The following is a 22,364-nucleotide window of genomic DNA, read 5'->3' as shown; positions in this document are numbered from 1 at the left end:
ACTTGCGAGCTACCAGTACCAAGAGACTTTCTCCTTGTTTCTTCATTTAGAATGCTGCTGGTTACATGCTTCATCGTAAGCACACCATCTGGAGCGGAGTTGCTCAAAGAAACAACTAAAGTCTCCCAACTGTCGGGAAGAGAACTGAGCAACAAGAGTGCCTGTAACTCATCATCTAATATCATTTTCATGGCTGACAACTGATTGATTATGCTTTGTACTTCATTCAAATGCTCTGACACTGGTTTTCCCTCTCTAAGTTTCAGATTTACCAATTGCCTAATCAAGAAAGCCTTGTTCCCAGCTCTTTTCCTCTCGTAAAGATCATGCAACTTCTGCCATAACGACTTAGCGCTCGTCTCTGCGGATACCAAATGAAAAACACAGTCATCTAACCATTGTCTGATGGTGCCAATGGTTTTCCTGTCCAATAACTTCCATTTTTCATCTGTCATATTCGCTGGCTTTTGGTTCTCAATTGGTGCATACAGGTCTTTACAATACAGCAAATCTTCCATTTTCGCTTTCCATATAGTCCAATTGTTTCCATTTAAAGAGACCATTCTAGTAGGGGTCGACTCCATCCTTTAATAAGAATGCTCACAACCACGCTGGCGCTAACCTGGCGCTAACTTGGTGCTAACCTGGTGCTAACCTGGTGCTAACCTGGTGCTAACCTGGTGCTAACCTGGCTCTGATACCACTTTGTTATAGTCGTGTCCCCCAACAAGAATGCTTCAACAACAATAAAATAGGGCAAACCACCACAAAACTGCTGAAAAACGGAATTACAGGGCAGCGTGCATAAGATCGAGATTCCAACACCAATGTTGCAGCAATATATATCAAAATATATGCTAGAGATGCAAGAAAAAGGAGACACCAATTTACGTGGAAAAACCCCCAATAATGGGGTAAAAAACCACGGGCAAGAGAGACTTTCTATATATCAAGAAAAGGAGCCAAATACACGAGCAACAATATCCCTACTGTTTTAAGAAAAACAGTGAACTCAAGAGAGCAATAACAATCTCTTATACGAATGAAAGAAAGAGCCCCAAAGATTCAAGAAAGAAATCACCCAATGAAGACTCCCTTCATTTTCTCTTTCTTCTTTGTCTTTCCTCTTTCTTCTTGGCGTGCCAATCGACCCACGCACCTTGCTGCGATTTCTCCTTCTTCTCCTCCTTGCCTTTCTCTTCTTCCTCTCCTCTTGATGTGAGCAGCCACAAGAGGAAACCCTCTTCTTTTTCCCCAAATGAAAAACGAGAGAGAGAGATGTGTGAGGCGTCGTGAGAGGGAGGGGCACCATCGGGTGCCTTCTCCTTCACCCGCCCGTCACTTAAGTGACGGGCCGGGTCGGGTCCTCTTTTGAGGCTGGACCCGACCCAACATAGGGGTCCACCATCGTGTCGACTTCTTGTTGTCTCCGGATGCAGGATCAAGATGAATGTTGAATCTGAAAGCTAGCTAATGGTTGGATCGGGATGAATTTTTAGTCTACGTGCCGGAGCAAGTCCGCCATCATATCAACTTGATTTTCTTTACTCTGAAAGCGGAAACAACTTGATTTTGGGTTTTTGATCGCTCTTCTATAAGATTCATGATTCACTATCAAACTTATAAGTATTTTAGGTCAGACCCAAGATCTGAATTAAGTTCTTTATTTCAACTTCATATATATATATATATTCACTTGTTTCTTTGGTCCTTGGTGGCAGCATGGGCATGATTTTTTTCTTTTTTTATACGTCTTTGAGGTCCCGGGGCTTCATTATAATTTGCTCCACGATTCATTTTCAAGTCCACCATCTTCACTTCCACAAATTGCCAATGAAAAAAAGGCATCATATATATATATATATATATATATATATAGTTTTCCAGCGATTAAATATTCATATAATTAATGCTTAGAGAGAAATTTTACAAACTCAGAACATTTATTTTTTCATCTTACGACACTTTATTTAAACCAACACTGCAAAAATCGGTTGCTAAACTGAATCAAAAGGGCTGAAGATTCAGTAAGTGGCTCATCATTCGCTGCAGATACAATTGAGCCAATTGTGAATCCACTAAAAATATTTTGAAAGGATTTTAAATAATTAAACGAATAGCATGCAAAATTAATCAAGAACATAAAAAAAAAAAATCATGGACACATAGTTTCAATGTCTTACCAATCTACCATAATATTTGAGGGTAGATTAATGAAATACTTACATAGCGTTCCAACTACCAAAGAATGATAGGTGCCAAAGATGACGATGACAATCATGGATTCCTTTACTATTTCCATCTGAAAATGAGACAAACATTACTCTCCGTGGATCTCGCGGAGGAGCTTTTGAGATTCAAGATAAGGTTTTGAGATTCATCCATTATTGACCCATTGAGACTCATCAACTACTCACCCAACTAGAGAGACAGGCCATGTGGGTGGGGCAGGTGCTCATTAATTTGCATTCATTTCTTCTTCTTTGACAAAGTCGCCAAATATTTGTTAGCGTGACAAAACTATGAGGCTTAATCTCTAAAATAGGTTTTCCTTAAGTTAATCGATCCCCGGCTCATGGTGAACTGACATATTCATTCCTCATTCCCTCCCTACTGTCATCGTCAAATCCATCTGAAATTTGTGACTTCATGACACATTCGTTTTTTTGTTGTTTTAATTACAGTTAGCACTTCACTTACACATTTTCTGTCATCTGAAAATAGAATTGTACATACTTCCATTGTTTCCAAATTGATGGTGAGCTCCAAGCACAAGTTTTAAGAGGACAAGAGAGGGGAAAGCTCAAGCAACACAACGACGATGTTGGGACTTGATCCGAGAGATTTCACCTTCATTCCCTTCAAATTCCTAGCCTCTTACGGCAAATTAATTACCACAAATTAGCATAAGTTTTTCCCAACGTTGGAGACTACTTGCATGTTGTCGTAAACTTCCTTTTTTTCCTGATTTAAGAGGTGGTTATGTCATTTCACCGAGAAAAGTAATTTTAATGGATGATTTAAGATACAAACGAATTCCAAAACAGAGATACATTGAGACTAAGCTTTTCATTAAAAATAATGCCATAGTGAAGCAACCTGTATAAAGTTACCTTAGTATAATTTTCTAGATGGGATTAGGAATTAGGAACATGTTCATGTTAGATTTTGAATATGAATTCACCTACGATTAGCAGCAGGATTCTGACCCGCTTGCTGAGGGAGTTCCCTCTCTAAGTAGCAATACAAAAATTTAATCAGGATTTGGCAAGTTGGTGGATGTATCAGCTTCTAAAAGTTAAACAGGGCGTACATAGGAAACCTGAGGGGCACCATGTTCTGATGACTCATGGAGGGTCGGGTCGGCCCAAGCCCGAGTTTCAGGTATTGGGTCGGGCCCAGGCCAGAGTTTTGGGCCGGTCGAGCTGACCTGGACCCAGTTTTACCTGGCCGGGCCGGCCGCCCTGATGCCCACCGCTAGACAGAGGAGATCATATAATGAATTTTTCTCAATCCTTGTGCTTTGGAGACCACAATACTATTTATAAGAGTCAAATGACAGTTTTGCCCATGATGAACCGAATATGAATATTCTCGGGTTTCTGCTCATATGATCCATACTAAATAAGATAATAGAGACTCAGACTTATTAGACCACCTTTAGTTGGATTTATCTACACAAATAAACGACAATCGACATATGTATATGCCCACTTTATAGATTTCTAACGGTTGAGCCATTCTGCTTCAAGTACAACTTCTCGGAAAAACAAATCAGCAGAATTCAACGCTTGAAAGGGGGGAAAAGAGTGAAAAGGAAAATGAAAAATTTCATTTAAGATGTATACGCTAGATTGACACCTTATTAACAATTTCAGACATAATACTAGGTTTCAAAATGAATGCTTCTTCAACTAAGGTCCTGGAGAACCTAGATTTTACCGTAAGAAAGGTATTGATCTAGATCTCAGATCGTCAGTCAAAATAAACAGAAATAAATAAATAAGATTGTGCAATGCGTTACAAAAAGGGAACGAATAATACTAGCTCATGCATATGTTACAGCATGCACATACAACCTCTTTAGTACTCATAATAATTCTCATTTTTCTCAGAAAAGCTCATGATTTGTACCGATCGTGAACTTTTTGGTATTATCAAAATTGGCAGAAGAGAAGACGAGACACATGCATGAGGGTGAAATTTCGTCCATTGGATAACAAGGCAACTAATGTAGGCAATAGTCACCTGCGGTGCACAAATTAAGGAGAGCCTTCAATTTTTAGCTTTTTGCTCGCTGTGCCATCATCCTCTGGTGATCGCAACCCCCTGAATTTTGGTGTGAGACGTTGGCGAAACCATATATCACCTCGTTGCAGCCAGAACGATGGTTCTGTGCAAGATACGTGCAGCACTCCAACGCTAGTGGCATCATCAGTACTTGCTGCTGCCTCCACCCTTAGGCGCTCATTTACCTCATCATCCATCCTAAACCAGGCTCTGTAACAGTTAACTGGGGCGTTAACTGGGGCTACAAGGGCCTGGGTCTTCGCGGATAATTGCTCGGGTTCAAATTTTGATACACCTCTGCTTGAACGTTTGTAAAAAGGTTTGTCTACAAGGGGCCTGAGTCTTCGCTGATAATTGCTCGGCTTCAAATTTTGATACATCTCTGCTTGAACGTTTTGATAAAGGCAGGGCATCAACATGTAGTTTTGATAAAGGCAGGGCATCAACATGTAGAACATTTTCTTCTGTAGTTTTGATCTCAAGATTGATTCTTCCATAACCCAGTGTTCCTCCAATTGCGACATTGATTTGTTCAACATACAGGGGCTCCCTGCCCACGCGCCCTCCTCTCGGAAAGGGAAAAGATATCCTGCTGCTCTTGCCCAAGTCTATCGGAGAGAGAAAAGATGTGTTGATGACGTTCCAAGTTGCAATGGAAATGCTAAATGCCTCGAGATCCTGAAAGACCTGCACAAGAAAAATGGAGGCAGAAAAGTTGCAAAGTACCATAAAAAGGAGAGAAAAAGCTGTGATTTCTAATAAAAGATTGGCCAAAAGCCTTGACTACAGCTAAAACGTTGGACCAAGAGTATGTAACAAAGAGAGAAATAAAAATGTATTTTATAGGGCAAATGAAAGAGGAGAAACCACGGGGACGGATGATGCCAGGAAGCATGATATAACCTGCTCTATATGTTTGGATGAAGGGAAATAGAGGGTAACCTTATGTTTGGATGAAGGAAAGAGAGGAAAAGAAATGGATGGAAGAAAAAAAAGAAGGAAAGGGAATGAGGAGGGAAAAGAGAAAAAAAGAACTACCAATCCCTCCATTTTAAGAGGGATTAGAATTACATTAAAAAACTATTTTTTCTTTCATTTCCTTTGCACCCAAATACAGTTATTAACTCTCATTTCCTTTTTCTCTTTATTAATTAATCATCCAAATACAGAAAAGGACTTTCTTTTCATTCCTTTCTCTCCCTCACCCTCCATCTAAACAAGCCCTAAGAGTGACAAATCACAAAAAAACAGGAAATAATCATAATTGAATGGAAAAGAAGAAAAGGATACCTTCAACTGCCTATGAATCTGTTCGAGATCGAGATGATCGCAGCCGTTCATATGCACGACTTTTAGTGATCTCAATTTCTCCAAGCCAGGGATACTGAAGAGCTTTGAGCACTCTGCCACATTCAGCTCCTCTAGTACCACTAAACTTCCAATAGAAAGTGGTAGAGATGCAAGTGAATAGCAACCTCTCAAGGATAGGCGACGCAGGCACTGAAGTCCTCCAACATAGTATGGCATTCCTCTTAAAGTGCAATAATCAAGTACGAGCTCTTGTAGCGCCTCCAAACCTACATGCATCATGTGACTCTTCCATATACGAGAACAAGTTTCCGGTAGGAACTTGATTGCTGAACAACGTTCAAGGCTGAGTACTCGAAGGGAATTCAGTTGCAAAATAGCGCAAGGTAGCGCAAGCAGTTTTGCACATCGAGTGATGTTAAGTAGGATAAGCTTCTTCAGTTGTCCAATGGATTCACCGATTTCAAGTAAGGATCCACAATGGTCAAGAATCAACTTTTCCAAATTTGGGGTTCGTGCAAAATCAGGTGTCCTAACAAGAAACCTACAATGAGAGATATCGAGAACTTTCATTTTGTCATAAATTGCTGTTTTCACAAGAGCAGGTACCGTATGACAAACTCTATCCCTTGCTTGTCGTGGCAACATCGTTTCATGCCATTGCTCATACCATGAAACTTCGGTATCACCAAAGATCAAGGTAAGGATGATGAGTTCCTCAATAGTCCACCCAAAGTGGAACATTTGTTCTCCACATTGGGCATGCAGTCGCCACATCATTTGAGTGATACGAGCATCAAGCGTTGCTGAATATTCAATGACTTCGAGTTTATCCGCTTGATAGGCACTGAAGAATGTAGAGAATTCAAACTCAAATTTCCTTGATGATGATGGATTTACTGAAGTCGGTGGACTCATAAAAGCTTCCCTTCTAGATATGCTGATGTATGGCTTCATCATGTTCTCACCACTAAACCTGCTACTTTTTTGAAGTTTGATATCAACTTTTGTCAGCTTACAATTGTTCACAGTTGTAACCTTCATAATTACGGTTTCTCCCCTTGGGGCCTCATTTATCTGATCGTTCCTACCAAAACAGATTGTGTAGCAATAGCCATACGCATTGTCCTCATAAATGGAATAGTCACAGCGAGCTTCAAATATAGTATCTAAGGTCAACCAATTATTTGCTATATCCTCATAACGAACATGTAATGTCATGGTCCCTTCTTCGCATGGATCACCATAACCATGGCACTGTAGCTGCTGCAAAAGTAAGGGATCATTAATAGATCCGATCGGAACCATGAAAGAAAATTCTTGCTTCGAAGACTGCGTTTCACTTCCAGAAACACTGAGTTCATCCCACTCTCTAACTGCCACATTCTGAAATGTCAACAGGAAAAAAAAAATGACCCCGTCAAGGAAATGTTTGTATTCTCAGAGAGAGAGAGAGATTTTACCTCAAACAAATATTTCCTGATGCGGTTAAGGCCCTGGCAACCATCTATGTGCAGGCTTCTTAAAGAATGAAACTCATGAAGGCGAGGTAGAAATTCAAGGCTTTCACAGTCTCTCAAGATGAGCTCCTCGAGATTGGAAAGACCTCTCATGAAATTTGTCAGTTGCCTAGAAGTGGGTTGATTGTTCATCACACCATGCAAGTCTCCCGTGGAATCCGATCCTGCCAGAAATTGTGGAAAAGCAACAAGCTTGTGGCATCCTTCGAGATTGAAAACTGCAAGAGAACTCAACTCATATATTTTGTTGGGTAATTTCTCCAAGGAAACACACTCCCTCATGCTAAGAAACACCAATTTTTTCAGAAACCCAATTGAATCATCGACTTCTTTCAAGTTGCTGCATTCGTCAAGTATCAGCTTCTTTAAGTTTGGCGCCACTGCAAAATTGGGAGTGCAATTGAGACAATCACAGCAGGAGAGATCAAGGACTTTTAGTCCTTCATACAACTGTCAAAATGGTGCATATTAAGTCAATAAACAACATTCTGCATCAGTAACGTTGCAATAGAATACTAGACATTGTATCAATTGCAAACCTCTTTGGTAGATTTTGAGCATGATGCTGTTCAATTCCACAATTGGCTGATAAAACTCCGGGACAGGTTAAGGACCACAACGCTTTTAAACTTGCTTTCAAGTGGAAATGTTTCCAAGGGGCATCCTTTCCATTCTAACCATTTCAGGCTTGCAGGAAAATGCCTAAAGTCACAATTACCAAAGATGGCAGAGTTGATAAGGAGTATTCTGAGTTCGGATATCAATAAAAAGGCTTCGGTGCTTAATCTTGTGTCGCTTCCCTCACGTAAGTTGAGAATGATCCCTTCAGTCATGCTTCCCTGAAAACACATAATTAGATTGGTTTGCGAACTTTACACTCCATTAATAATTTGTTCAACAGCATTGCCATATATGAACCTACATCTTGGTGACTGTGGACAGAATAGACTTGCAGAAACCTAGATAAGTTTTCAGTTAGGAAAATCTACTCAAGTGAGAGCAGAGAAACTTTCACCTAAAAACAGCCAGAAGACAGTATGACTTGGAGTGCCTGCAATCAAACCTTGGACTATAAAACAGCAGAACGATGTGTACTTTGTCATTCATCCTACAAAGGAAAGTTCTGTTTGCAGATTGCATCCATACCATCCAATGAAACCCATAACATTGCTTCCGCTTTTGCCGACCTTAATGATAATTGCCTTAAAGTGGGGATTTGTAGGGAAACAGTTTACCACTATTGGATAGATATGACCATCCTAGAAGATCTTCTCAAGTTGGGAACCAATGCCCACATAGAGACTGGTTTGGTCCTAAATTCGAGTAACGAGAAGTCAAGGCTCAACTTTCTTTTGTTTTTCGAGAGATCCTCAGTCCTGTGGCGCTGGCTACTGTCATGCTATGGACCGATTTTGTCTATATTGGTATTGTCCATCAATTCTTGCAAAGTAGTATCAATTCTCATCTATTTGATACAGGTTGAAGCACCAATGTTTTCATTGTTTTAGTGATTATAATTTTTTTACATGATTTCCAACAAAGTCGAAGAGGGTCTTGTAGCTGCATATATACATATATATAGGAATTGATAAACAAAAATTATAGTCTCTCATAGCATTACAGAAATGACAATTTAGAAACCAACGTCACAACTTACATCTCTGCTACTTTGAAAATGACAAAACAACTAACGTTCCAAAAACGAATTTGCTTGTCGGAAAATCGTTGTCCTTTAAAGACAAAAGTTTGCTCTGAAATCATATAAATTCGTTTTAAGCTTTTACCAATGTTGTAAAAATGGGCTTTTAATCAGTCATCCAATGGCAAAAAATACTAACTAATTGCTATTTAAAATAAATTAAAAATATATGAATGTTAATTAAAATCATAAAACATACTTTTCGAAAGTTCAAAGCTAACACATGGCACTCTTAAAGTTTAGCACTGATTTTCTTTGAAAGACTGATTCAAGACGATTTGCGGACAACTAATATATATATATATATATATACAAAGAACGACAAAGATTACCTTAAGGTAAGAGAAAAGGACCGGACCAGGTCTTACCTGAGAGTTCCTTAGAGAGTCCACTATGTCTCTTTCACGCCACAGCCTGCTGCGATTTCTGGGAAGAAAGAGACTTTCCCTTAGAACGATTTCCCTTCCCATGTCTCTTATTTGGTCATGCATTTCAAACTTTCCCTTGTTAATCCTAACAAGGGACCTATTTTGCAAGCTCCTTATAGCTAGATTAGGTGAAACGTTATGATCTTCCCACATATATATCGCATCCTCCACATTTTTCCTGACAAGAAGGCATGCAATATCCAAAAAGATTAGCTTCTCATTGTCATTCATACTGTCATAACATATTCTTAATTTTTCATGAACTTTGCTATCTTGACGAAGTCTTAAGTCTTCCAGCAATTTGTTCCACTCTTCTGGTGTTTCTGCTGTTTTAAAAAGTGATCCGAATACTCGGAGAATTAATGGTAGCCCATTGCTAATTGATACGACTTCCTTGGATAATTTTGGTGTATTCCTGTTTGGGCTGTTCGTCTCCACATGCGTGATAGTTGAATAGCTGAAGCGATTCTTCCTCACGCAATTCCTCAACCATATAAACAGCTTCGGCCGGCAATCCTGCGAGCTTGAGGATCTTCACTTGCCTTGTAGTGATGATGATTCTGCTTCCTGAATGGAACCAGCTTATCTTGCGAGCCAATGCATCGAGCTGCTCTTGTTCATTGACATCATCAAGAACAAGAAGAATACTCTTACTACCAACCATTTGCATAATCATTTGGGTCCCTTGACTTATGTTACTTATCCTTTTTCTGTGTTTGCCTTTTGAAATATCTTGAATGAGATGTTTCTGCAGCTGGACGAGACCTTTGGATTTCGATTCTTCCCTTACATTTTCGATGAAGCTACTAGCTTCAAAGAAGCGATGGCTTCTGTTATACACCGCCTTTGCAAGGGTTGTCTTCCCTATACCGCCAATACCATGGACTCCAATGATCCGGACATCTTTTGCTTCAAAGTCCAAGCGCTTCATCATCTCTTTCACACGGTGCTCAAGACCAACAATGTATTCCCCTTCATCAAGGAGCCTGTCAGCTGGTAAAACCTTCTGAATCTCTGCAACAATTGACTTGATAAGCTCCCTTTGGTTTCTGCAAAACATAGTAACCTTAATCTCAATTAGAGACAACTTCATGAGGTGGATAACAATCTTATCTTTCATTCTCTGGCAATAAAAGGTGGAGGAGACCATCTCCCAGCGGATTTGATTCGGAATCACAATACTCTTAATCAACCACGTGCCTAAGCACAACTTTGAGAAATTGAGAGAACATAGAAAATCCATATTCCGGCTGATGGATAGCAAAGAGAAAAGATCACGCATATCCTGTTAAGACTGAAAAGGGATATTAAACGGCAGGGAATGGGTAGAAATTAAACATTGATTCAAGATTGTAAGTTCCTTCTTCTGTTCCTCACTTTGGAGAAATATACATTGGGATAACAGAGACCGCCACCAACATTTGGCTAACCAGAAGATAAGTGGTAGTAGCGGTATCCATAAACTATACCACCCTTCCTCCACCTCTTATGCCGATCTCTGTGAGCCACGGTTATCAGAAAACGAAAAATGATAAATAACAGCATCTTGTAAGCTGTCTAATCGGATGAATGTATGGGTTCCTAGTTCTTTAACTTCCTAATAGTCCTCATTAACATTTGCATACAGATACAGGAAAAGAATATTTGAGTATTAGAATGATGGAAGTAGAAAAGGTGGGAGAAGCATGAAACACCCATTCTTAAGATGAAAGCCAGAAATTCCTCCAACGTATAGCAGTGCGTTCTTCCATTCATCGACCTCGCCGAAGATATTCCTCCAGCTTTTCGTCTCGTGCTTCTGGAAGGCAGATTCAAATGGGCCACTCTGATGTCGCACGTCGGCCGGATTCACATCAAAGAAGATAGGAATGATGAGGCTCTCTTGCCCACCATGATGACAAGATTCCACCATTTTGGCAACTTCTCTTAAACACCACTTAGATTCAGCGTAGCGCTGCGAGAAGATGGGAACCAATACCTTGGACCTGCTTATCGCCTCCAATATCTCCTCAATCCTCTGTCCCTTGTGCAAATCTTCCTCATCAAAAAAGGCGTGTATGCCCTGTAGATAAAGCATATCACGGAGCAAGCCGGCGAAATTATGGCGGGTGTCTTCTCCTCGAAAGCTCAAGAATACATCGTAGTCAAAGCGTCCATGGCTCCTGGACAGGGGCGACATCGAAGGCCCTGCCTTGTTGCTCTGCGACTTCATATGCCCAAATAGAAGGTCAACGCAGATCAGCCAGTTCTAGATGCAACAACAATGGATGGAGGCATTTATCAGAAAACGAGGGCGGGAACTTCCCTCTTACCGGCGCAATTTTTTATTCCAAAGCCGCTGCCATTATATATATATATATATATACAAAAACAATATGAACTTTTTTACCATTAGCTCTGCGGAGTTCTTCTTCATTTTTTTGCCCTCACAAAGATCTTCAATTTTTCCCCGAAAACAACTTAAACACGCAGTAAAGCAACTTTTTATCTTCATGTTTTCCGCACATCAAACGCCATTGCTTTATGTTATGCTGCGTTTGATTCCTTATCACACATCTTGTCTGTAAGAGTGTGTTTACACTTTCACTAGAAAATTTTTTAAAAATCTAAAGGCAAAGGCTATACGTTTTGGTTGTCATCGATTAAAAAATGGTTCTGGACGTGATAGTTACAATTTCTTGTAAAATCTTATTCTGCATTAAAGAAAGAATAAAGGTTTATGTCAATTCATTATCAAAAGAGAAAAGTGGCAGGTATGGATGTGAATGGATCAGCTTTAGATATAATAATCGACAGATCCAGAATCATTCGGATATCGAAAAGAATCTAGGATCTGATTTGGTTTTAAGAAAATACATATTCGATCGGATACAGATTCAGATTCAGATTCAAGTAAGTATTTGATCATGATTAACATAATATCTGAATCTAAGCATCTGGATCTCAATCATCTGAGTCCGAACTCCACACATAGCTGGAGTCAATTAGTTTGGTCATTGATGATGCCCGTCGGCATGGAGGGCGCGTTGGATTAAAGACGCGTTGGCTTCTACGATTTGGATCTCGAAGTAAGCAGTTCATATTGGACTTTATCAAATTCAACTTAATTGGTCCGCACGTTTTATGTAATTGGCCAAAAAATTTGTCTTCATTTTCGAATATCAAATTCTAATCTACCTAGCATAAGATCTGATATTTTACAAATAATTCGGTGGATTGGAAATTTGATGCAAATTCAGATTCCAAGGATGGATCTGTTAGGAGTTAAAATTGATATGTACATCCAAAAATTTTTCAGGGTTTACAATAAGCTAAAACTAACGACCAAATTTAAAACTAAACATAGTCAATAGAAATGAGCCGCGGATACCTTACCATTTTTTCAAAACGAAGAATGATGAACAAGAGCAACTTGTAAGCTGTCTAATCAGATGAATCTATGGGTCCCTAGTTCTGTAGTATAGTTACAACAAATGTATTTTTTTGGAAATAAACGTGGAAAAAAATGCGATAAATTAACTAGCCGTTTAAAACTAAAAAAACGCATTTTTTTGAAAAAAAAAAGTTAAAAACAAAAAAAACGCCTTTTTAATTAGTTTTTAACGCATTTTTCGTGTTTTTTTTTTTAGTTTTTTCAGTTTCTTTTAATGTCAAACTGTTTTTTTTTCAGTTTTATTTTTTATTTGTTGCAAATTTGTGTTACTATTTTTTTACTTATTTATTTTTCTCTTATTTTTAATTTTTTTAAATTTTAAAAAATTTATCATATTTTTCTCCTTTTTTTTTTCAAACTCACCGTATTATATTGGAGAAAAACATCTTTTAAAACTTTAAGACTTATTTGTGACCATGTTTGTAGTTTCATAATAATCCTCTTTTGACATTTGTATACAAGAAAAGGAAACTGGGTATTATAATGATGAAAATTGAGAAAGTGAGAGAAGCATGAAACAGCAAACCAAGAGAGAAGCATGAAACACCCATTCTTGATATGAAAGCCAAAAATTCCTCCAACCTATCTCACTGCCGCTCTGAAACCTTTCGTCTTTCGGATCGACGACAAAGAAGACAGAAATAATGAGCTTCTCCTGAAACCTTACGTCTTTCGGATCGACGACAAAGAGGACAGAAATAATGAGCTTCTCCTGCCCACCATGATGACAATATTCCACCATCTTGGCAACTTCTCTCATACAGCAGTTGGATTGCTGGTAGCGCTGGGAGAAATGGGAACTAAGATCTTGGACCTGGTGATGGCCTACAGTATCTTCTCAATCCTCTCTCCCTTGTGCAAATCTTCCTCATCAAAGAACGCTTGTATGCCCTGTAGATAGAGCATATCACGGAGCAAGCCGGCGACATCATGGCGGGTGTCATCTCCTGGAAAGCTCAAGAACACATCGCACTCAATGCGGCCATAGCTCCTGGACAGGGTGAGAAAATAACAGTAAGGAAGAAGAAGAAAAGACTCAATTGGAAGAATCGTAACTTCTCTGTATTGCTATTGTCAACATTTTATCCTAATATACACGGTAGCAAGAATTTAGGGATATGGAGTTACAACGATTTCTTTGTTACAACAAAATTTGGAAACAATATCTTGACTAATAAATAAGATTTTATCTTCAAAATCCAAACTGATTCGGTAGCCATCCTGCTAGTCATCCTACACTCCCCCTCAAGTTGGAGTGTGTAGATCTGTGACACCCAACTTGGCCTTCAAGCTTTGGAACATATCTCTACCCAATGGTTTTATGAAAATATCAGCCAGCTGCAATGACGTGGATACATGCTGAGGTTGAATTACTTTTTGTTGAACCTTCTCTCGAACAAAGTGACAATCCAGTTCTATATGTTTTGTTCGTTCATGAAAAACTGGATTTTTGGAGATATACAAGGCTGCTTGATTGTCACAATATAGACTTATTGGTTTGTGATTATGTACATCTAAATCCTTTAATAGTGCCTTCAACCACACAATTTCGCATGCAGCAGTAGCCATCGCTCGATATTCCGCTTCTGCGGATGATCTGGCTACAGTAGTTTGCTTCTTTGACTTCCATGAGATTGGACTTTTATCGAGAAAAACCACAAAACCACTTACTGATTTCCGACTTGAAGGACAACTCGCCCAATCAGAATCACAATATGCTCTTAACTGCATTTCACTAGATGATGATAGAAAGATACCTTTTCCAGGAGATGATTTTAAGTATCTTAGTATACGAAGAGCTGCTTCATAATGTGGAAGTCGTGGTGATTGCATGAATTGACTTAACGTATGAACTGAATATGTTATTTCTGGACGAGTAATGGTCAAATAGATCAAGCGCCCTACTAACCTTCGATACATAGCTGGATCTTTAGTCGGTTCACCTTCTTCTGGAGTTAGTTTCAGTTTTTGATCCATAGGAAAATCGGCTGGTTTTGCTCCTAATAGACCAGCGTCAGAAAGAATCTCCAATGCATACTTTCTTTGATTTAAAAATATCCCGGATGGCACTCGAGCAACCTCAATTCCTAGGAAATACTTGAGATTTCCTAGATCTTTTATATGGAATATGGAGTGTAAGGTCTTGATTGAAGAAATACCTTGCTCATCATTTCCTGTAATAATAAGATCATCCACATACACTAGGATAGCAATAAACTGATTTCCAGAGTGTCGAGTGAATAATGTGTAATCTGCATTGGATTGAATAAAATGAGCATCCTTAAGGGCAGTCATGAGCTTGTGAAACCAGTTACGTGGTGATTGTTTAAGTCCGTACAAGGACTTATGGAGGCGACAAACAGTCGTACTGGAATACTCCCCCTCACGAAGAAGACCTGGAGGAATGGTCATATAAACTTCTTCGTGCAGCTCCCCATGTATGAATGCATTACTAACGTCCATTTGATATAGGGACCATTGGCGAGTTGCAGCAACCGCAAGTAAAGTCCTCATGGTAGTAAGCTTCGCGACTGGAGCAAAAGTCTCATGAAAATCAATACCCTCAATTTGTGTATACCCTTTTGCTACAAGTCGGGCTTTGTAGCGTTCGATGGTACCATCAGACCTCCGTTTGACTTTATATACCCAACGACAACCAATTGGAATTTTGTTTGGAGGTAGGGTAGTAAGGGACCAGGTGGTATTTTGTTGGAGAGCATGGATCTCATCAGCCATAGCTTGGCGCCAGTGTTGATGTTGCACCGCTTCCGCATACGAGGTAGGTTCAGCATCACTCAAAATAGAGGTTAAAAATGCAAAGTGTTGTGGAGAAAACTTAGAATGGTAAAGATAATTCTGAATGGGATACCGTGTACCTGAAGATGGCGTCATGGAGTGAGGATCCTTAGGCGGCGAATCTGATACCATTACGTTTGAGCACACATACTGATTGAGATATGAAGGTGGGTGTCTTGGGCGGCTTGATTTTCGTATGGTGGGTTCAGATTGGGATGAAATGGAAGAATTAGGATGGTTGACTGGTTCAGTAGACACGAGATGAGTAGGTGAAATGGATGGTGACATTGGTGGAGCTGGCTCAGGCGCACTTACAATTGGAGAGTCACTTTCTTCACTCATATAGTCTTCTTGTGGTGTTGGCAGCACAGGTGAGTTCAAACCATCATCATTTTGAAATTGGAATGGGAACCGGTCTTCATAAAATACCACATCACGACTTATAAAAATTTCTTTGGAGTCAAGATTATAGACTTTATATCCTTTTTTATTTGAAGGATAACCTACAAAAATGCATCTATATGCACGTGTGGTAAATTTATCTCGGTGTACACTCATATTTCGAGCATAACATAGACATCCAAATACACGCAAATCTTCATAGATGGGTGTTTTATGAAACAAGAGTTCAAAAGGAGATTTATTATTCAAAATAGGGGATGGGAGACGATTAATCAAGAAGGTGGCTGTTAAAATACATTCGCCCCAAAACTTAATAGGTAAGTGTGCATGAAAACGAAGCGCTCGGGCGACTTCAAGTAAGTGACGATGTTTTCTTTCAACTCTTCCATTTTGTTGCGGTGTCGCAACACATGAAGTTTGGTGTTCGATCCCATGCATATAAAGAAATTCTTGCATATTATTTGCAAGAAATTCTGAACCATTGTCACTTCGAAAACATTTAATTTTGGTATGAAATTGGTTTTCTACCATAGCATGGAACCGAGTGAAACAAGAAAAAGTTTCAGACTTAAAACGCATTAAGAAGACCCAAGTTGCACGAGAGAAATCATCAACTATAGTGAGGAAGTAGTGCGCTCCAGTATGTGAGGGTGTGGCATATCCTCCCCAAATATCGCAGTGAAGTAATGCAAATGGAAAAGTTGCTCTACTACTACTATGAGAAAAGGGCAAGCGAGAGAACTTAGCTTTATGACAAGCATCACATAGAAATTCATGCTTGGAAATAAGAACATCAGAATTCAAAGATTGAGTTTTGTCAAACGACGGGTGTCCAAGTCTCATATGCCAAACATGAGATTTATTAAGGGAAGAAACAGAAAGAGCATGAGAACTGGCCGGTAATCGTAGATGATACAGTCCGCCGCATAAGCTACCCACTCCAATCAGCCTCTTCGACAAACGGTCCTGAAAGAGACAACAAGATGAGAGAAAAACAGCAGCATAGTCAGTGGTTTTTGTGAGTTTAGGGATTGACAATAGATTGTATCTAAATTCTGGTATGTAAAGTACATCTATAAGTATGAGGTTCGGTTGGAGTTCTATGGTTCCTGTATGAGTAGCTGAAAGTTGTTGGCCATTTGGAAGATTAATAAGGCGAACTTTGGGTAGAGGAATGACATTGGTCATCAAGTGAAGTTGGGGAGTAATATGGTCTGAGGCTCCGGTATCAATAATCCATGGTAAATGATGGGAGGAATTGAGTATATGCTTACCTGCGACGTTTGCGGTAGCAGGTTTGTCATCAGCACTAAGCCATGCCGTTAATTTACTGAGTTGATCTTCAGTCAGCTGAGAGAGAACTGTAGCAGCAGTAGTGACATTTGCCGAGGATCCATGTTGAGTGTGTCCGCCTTTACCCATTTCAGATGAAGCTTTAGATTTTAGATGGTTAGGCGGGTAGCCATGTAATGCATAGCAGCGTGCTTGGATATGCCCAAGTTGACCACAGTGGTCACATTTTGGACGTGGCCTGTTCTTCATGTATTGCTATCCTCTTGGCTGAAAGTTTTTGGTATAAGAAGGTAACGAATTTACTGCTAAAGCAGTATTTTCAGAACTTAAGAGCTGCGGAACTAGTAGTCGCCGAGTTTCCTCTTGTAGCACAAGGGAGTAAACCTTGTTAATATTGGGTAATGGATCTATGGCAAGAATCTGGCTTCTAATGTTGCCATACGATTCATTGAGTCCCATCAAAAATTGATACACTTTCTCACGATCTTGACAAGAACTAAACTCTTTAAAAGCACCACAAGAGCATGTAGGAATAGTAGAATATGAAGCAATTTCATCCCATAAAGTCTTTAGACGAGTAAAATAATTTGGTAAGGAATATTGCTCTTGTCGTAGATCAGAAACCATCTTCTTCAATTGATAAATACGGGAAGCATTACCTTGAGAAAAACGATCTTGTAGGTCATTCCATACCTCACGAGCCTCATTGGCATAGATAACGCTGTTAGCGATTTCCTTTGAAAGTGAGTTGAGAAGCCATGAATGCACCAAATCATTGCAGCGGATCCAAGCTTTGTAGTCTGGACTGTTTAACGAGGGTTTGGGAATGGAACCATCAATGAACCCAAATTTGTTCTTTGCACTTAAAGCCATCTTCATGGCCCTCTGCCATGTTGCATAGTTGTCACCGACTAAAGGGCTGGTCACAAGAATAGCACCAGGATTATCCGAGTGATGCAGGAGAAAAGGTGACGCGTTGGCTTCAATTTGATCATCACCATTATTGTGAACACCCGACACGGTAGCCATGAAAGCAGGACAAAAAACAGGGCACAGCAGAATGAGAAACAGGGCACAAAACTGAGAAACAAGAGAGTAGAAAACCAACTCTCTTACCCACACGGGTGCTCTGATACCATGAGAAAATAACAGTAAGGAAGAAGAACAAAAGACTCAATTGGAAGAATCGTAACTTCTCTGTATTGCTATTGTCAACATTTTATCCTAATATACACGGTAGCAAGAATTTAGGGATATGGAGTTACAACGGTTTCTTTGTTACAACAAAATTTGGAAACAATATCTTGACTAATAAATAAGATTTTATCTTCAAAATCCAAACTGATTCGGTAGCCATCCTACTAGTCATCCTACACAGGGGCGACACAGAAGGCCCTGCCTTGTTACTGTGCAATTCCATCTTCCTCAATCGAAGGTCTCGCAACTCAGCGAAACAATGGATGTACTCATTCATCAGCAGTTTTTATTCCAAAACAGTTTCCACTATCTACTTTTTATTGTTTAATCATTTCTTTTAATTATTCCAATTCATGTTACTCTTTTTTTGTGAAGTGTCTATAATTTACTATGATGAATTATGTTACGGTTTGATAATGGTGGATCTTTTTAACTGCATTTTTTGAAGAAATTTGAACTTCCACACTTGAAGATATACACTGCAGGAATATTAAAACTATGCACTGCAAAATTTCAAGAAATAATTTTTTTTCTGTTTCATAATATGTCATGTTGCATTTTCAGAATTTAGTTCAAGAAGCTTTGAGCTCCCACTTTTTCTCAGAAAAAATTCATCTCCCCTGCAGCATGAAATACTCTTATAAGATGAAAGAAATATTTGATGTCGTCAAATGCTGCTTTAAGAGTGTGTTTGACGAGTATGTGAAGGTCAGTTTAAAGTTTATGTACAAGAACAAAAGTATTCTTTTTTACCATTAAATCTGCCGAATTCTTAAATTTTTAACCAGACAATGACGGAACTTTTTTGTTCACGCCAGTGATTTATGACATGCAGCGTTTGATTCCTTATCAGTCCTGTTGGTTGTAAAAGTTCTTTACCCTTACACTAAATTTTTTTATTAAAATCTAAATAAAAGAACAAAGGACCTTATCACCATATATTTTTGTTCTCATCGATTTAAAAAAATGGTCATGGACGTACGAAAAGGATGAGATAATTAGAATTTCTTGTAAAAACTTATTGCACATTAAAGACAGACTGAGTTTTTGTACCAATTCATTATAAAAAAGAAAGTGGCAGGAAGCTTTCCTTCCTTTCTCCACTGCTTTTTCTTCCTGTTTCTTTTTTGGGTACGATCTTTTGTCTCTTTGTGGAGGGTAGAAAATAAAGCAACGAATAGGCTTCCAGCATCTTCGAAACAGTAGTTTGTTGGTGACTTTTCAGTCACATGGTGACAACAGCTACGCATGAAATCAATCTCTTATAAATCATCTGGCTAAGCACTGTTCAAAGAACTGAAAAATTACTTAAGAAAGAACACACTGCTGCAGATCTTGAATAGCAGGAACCTGCTTTTCCTTTTCAAAGTTTGCCTTCTGTTGTCTGCTTCTCTTTCGGTTTCACATGGCTTCCTCCCATTTATCATTATTTCTAACAGTGCCTTCCCCTGCTTCTGCTTCACATACGAATTCTCGCATCCTTGTTTTATCTATTGCAGAGGTACAGCTTTTCCCAATCTGTTGCAGAAAAAACAAACGAGCAAAATTTAATGCCTCAAACGGGGGGAAGAAGTGAAAAGAAAATGAAAGTTTTAAGATAAGCTAGATTGGCAGCTTCATTCCGAAAACAGATGATGACAGTAATTGTGAATACAGGGGACTACAGATGATGCCAACGTCAAGCAAATTGTGGCATCCTGCGGAATCAACTAATGCTGACAGCAAAAATAAGAATGATTCAATTACTTGAATCACTCTGCGATAATTGTGCTGCAGAACCAATCATCAATCATCTAGTAACCTGATCACAACTACTTGACTACGGATTCAGTCACTGATCTTCTATTCCTTAGAAGTCTTGTGATCTACTTGTATCAAATTGTCTTATCTCTGTGTTATCTAGTTCTTGTTATGTAAGTAATCAGGTCATGTACACCAGAATTCATTTCAGCAATCCCTTCTTGATTATATTACTGAAGTTCGTTTACATCTGTCAGCTGAGCTGAGTTTGAAGTAAATTTTTTGGAATGAAACCGATTGTCTTCTAAAAAAGCTGCTGAAAATACCAAAACACATTTCTAAATGAGTTAAAAAATCATGGTCCAATAAAACTGTTGCTTAAAAACATGATCCAATAAAAACTGTTGCTAATGCACCCATGTGATGGTCAACCACAGATTTGAAAAAAAAAAAAAAATCAATTCAACAACATTCAAAGCCGGCAAATTTGAATTCTTTATATATATATTGATGTTAAATTTGAATTAGAGTTATGTGTCCTAATGAGATGCAAGTATAGCATATGTTTTTCTCTTTTAATCGAATATAATGAAATATCTGATTACTACGGATACCGGTGTCCTATTAATGTAAAAATTCTGAATTCTGATATCCTACTTTTCATATTCAAATCGGGATCAGCTTGAGAATCAAATTAAGGAACAATGTGGCTAGAAGCCAAATATGGTACGATAGTTATATCAGATCTGGATCCCATTCCTGGACGTCCCTATCGACCGGGTCCGGACGGAACCTATTGCTTTGAAAAAGTAAAATTAATGACGCAGAAAAATCTGCCCTGCTTGATCTGTAGCGATAAATACATTCGCACAAATTCATTTATTTTGTTTCGAGCTAGTCCTCAAGGCAAAATCTATTAACTAAAAACCACTTTTGTTGAACCGATACAAGCGATTAAACGTTGCAGTCAAAATTTCATATAACATCATTTAGCCTTTTAACCTTCAATGTTTTCATCAAACTGAGCTCTTATTTAGCGGTTGCGAGGCTTATAAACAAGAAAAACTTCAAAGAATCGACGCTTTTATTAAAAGTAATAAGTAGTCGCAACTTCAAAGTACTCGCAACTTCAAATTGCTGAAGGTCCCTATAAGTTGGTGGGTGGCGGCCGCTTTCATTGTAGAAGCGTAGTTTCCACGCCAAAAAAAAAGCCTCCTTTCTTAGGTGCGAATGCTATACCCGAAGGGCATGCAAAGGGAAGCGAGTGTGCTTTTCTCTAATGCCATTCACTGGATAAGCTAAGCCAAAGCAAAGTGAGTGTGCTTTGATTACTCAATGGTCACGCCAAAGCTCTGCGAGATTCAAAGACGAAAGTCAAAAGCACTAATGCGATTGACCGCAATTGCATGCAGGCATCTAATAGGTTTGACTCATAATTTTGAAAGTCCAATTTGGTTTAGTACGAGATCGCTGAACACCACGCGGTGCTTGCACCTCTCGCCCATCCAGAACGCAGCAGTTCTTCCATCCCAACTTAGCTGCCCGGCAGCGAACATTGTTTTTTTAATTAAATTGTTTTATTTTTTAAAAATGCATTTGTAGAAAGGAATAATATTCGGAATAAGCTGGGAAAACCCACCATACATTTGAAGGTCCAAATCCCCACCCATCCTACCATCTTTTAAGGTGTCATTTGAGACACTTTATAGGTGTTTTATAAATGTACCTAAATTTGATGACAGATTAAAGAATAATAAAATCTAAAACTAATGTTGCATGAATATAATTAAAACTTTTAGATACATTAATCGGACACAAACAAAATATCTATACTATCATACTTTATTCGGTTGACCCAATTGGGTTCGATATGCTCAGTGGACTTAATAAAATTTTTAATATTTATTTTATTAATTTATATATATATATAATATTTTATTATAATTAATTATATATATATATTATTTTATATTAAAAATATATATTGTTAATTTAATAAAACCAAACCCAAAATCAGGTTTTAATGATCGTACGTAACGTGGGCGTATGGGTCACCTTCATCCTTTGACCGTTTGACGACGACGTGCAGGTGGGACCCACGTCCACTAATCGCAACGTGAGCTCCTCCGTACGAGGACCTCGCTTCATTTCATATATATATATTTTTCACTAAAAACTGAAGCCTTTAGATAGATTTTTCCAGAAAGTAGGGGACTAAAACAGAAATTCCTGTATGGATTTATTTGCAGCCTCTGCGA

At 38.7% G+C, this 22,364-nt stretch overlaps 2 protein-coding genes across 3 annotated transcripts; both read right to left on the bottom strand.

Moving 5' to 3' along the window:
* Nucleotides 1-3,934: 3,934 nt before the first annotated feature.
* LOC116248633 (uncharacterized) lies at nt 3,935-11,551 on the bottom strand. 2 transcript variants are annotated; one of them, XM_031621538.2, is made up of 5 exons: nt 9,186-11,551; nt 7,658-7,957; nt 7,062-7,498; nt 5,581-6,984; nt 3,935-4,977 (listed from the first exon to the last, which is right to left on the bottom strand). In XM_031621538.2, the coding sequence occupies exons 2-5, from the start codon at nt 7,677-7,679 to the stop codon at nt 4,570-4,572; spliced, it is 2,271 nt and encodes a 756-aa protein (XP_031477398.1). In that variant the 5' UTR covers nt 7,680-7,957; nt 9,186-11,551; the 3' UTR covers nt 3,935-4,569. The 2 variants fall into 2 exon arrangements, with proteins under 2 accessions (XP_031477398.1, XP_031477399.1); XM_031621539.2 differs by having other exon boundaries at nt 3,936-4,977; nt 7,062-7,568.
* Nucleotides 9,622-11,457, bottom strand: LOC116246631 (disease resistance protein RUN1-like). The gene is made up of 2 exons (XM_031618425.1): nt 10,940-11,457; nt 9,622-10,294 (listed from the first exon to the last, which is right to left on the bottom strand). The coding sequence occupies exons 1-2, from the start codon at nt 11,455-11,457 to the stop codon at nt 9,622-9,624; spliced, it is 1,191 nt and encodes a 396-aa protein (XP_031474285.1).
* Nucleotides 11,552-22,364: the final 10,813 nt, after the last annotated feature.

Source organism: Nymphaea colorata, chromosome 2 (genome assembly GCF_008831285.2).
Source record: "Nymphaea colorata isolate Beijing-Zhang1983 chromosome 2, ASM883128v2, whole genome shotgun sequence".
NCBI lineage: Eukaryota > Viridiplantae > Streptophyta > Magnoliopsida > Nymphaeales > Nymphaeaceae > Nymphaea > Nymphaea colorata.
The sequence above is the reverse complement of the archived record's forward strand: the minus strand, read 5'-3'. Positions and strand labels throughout refer to the sequence as shown.

Coding starts and splice junctions, on each gene's coding strand:
- LOC116248633 (XM_031621538.2), bottom strand. CDS start 7,679: ATGCTCAAAATCTACCAAAGAG. Junction 7,499..7,657: donor GCTCAAAATCTACCAAAGAG/GTTTGCAATTGA, acceptor CCAATTTTGCAG/TGGCGCCAAACTTAAAGAAG. Junction 4,978..5,580: donor AGATTCATAGGCAGTTGAAG/GTATCCTTTTCT, acceptor TTTCTTGTGCAG/GTCTTTCAGGATCTCGAGGC.
- LOC116246631 (XM_031618425.1), bottom strand. CDS start 11,457: ATGAAGTCGCAGAGCAACAAGGCAGGGCCTTCGATGTCGCCCCTGTCC. Junction 10,295..10,939: donor GGCTTTCATCTTAAGAATGG/GTGTTTCATGCT, acceptor TATGTTTTGCAG/AAACCAAAGGGAGCTTATCA.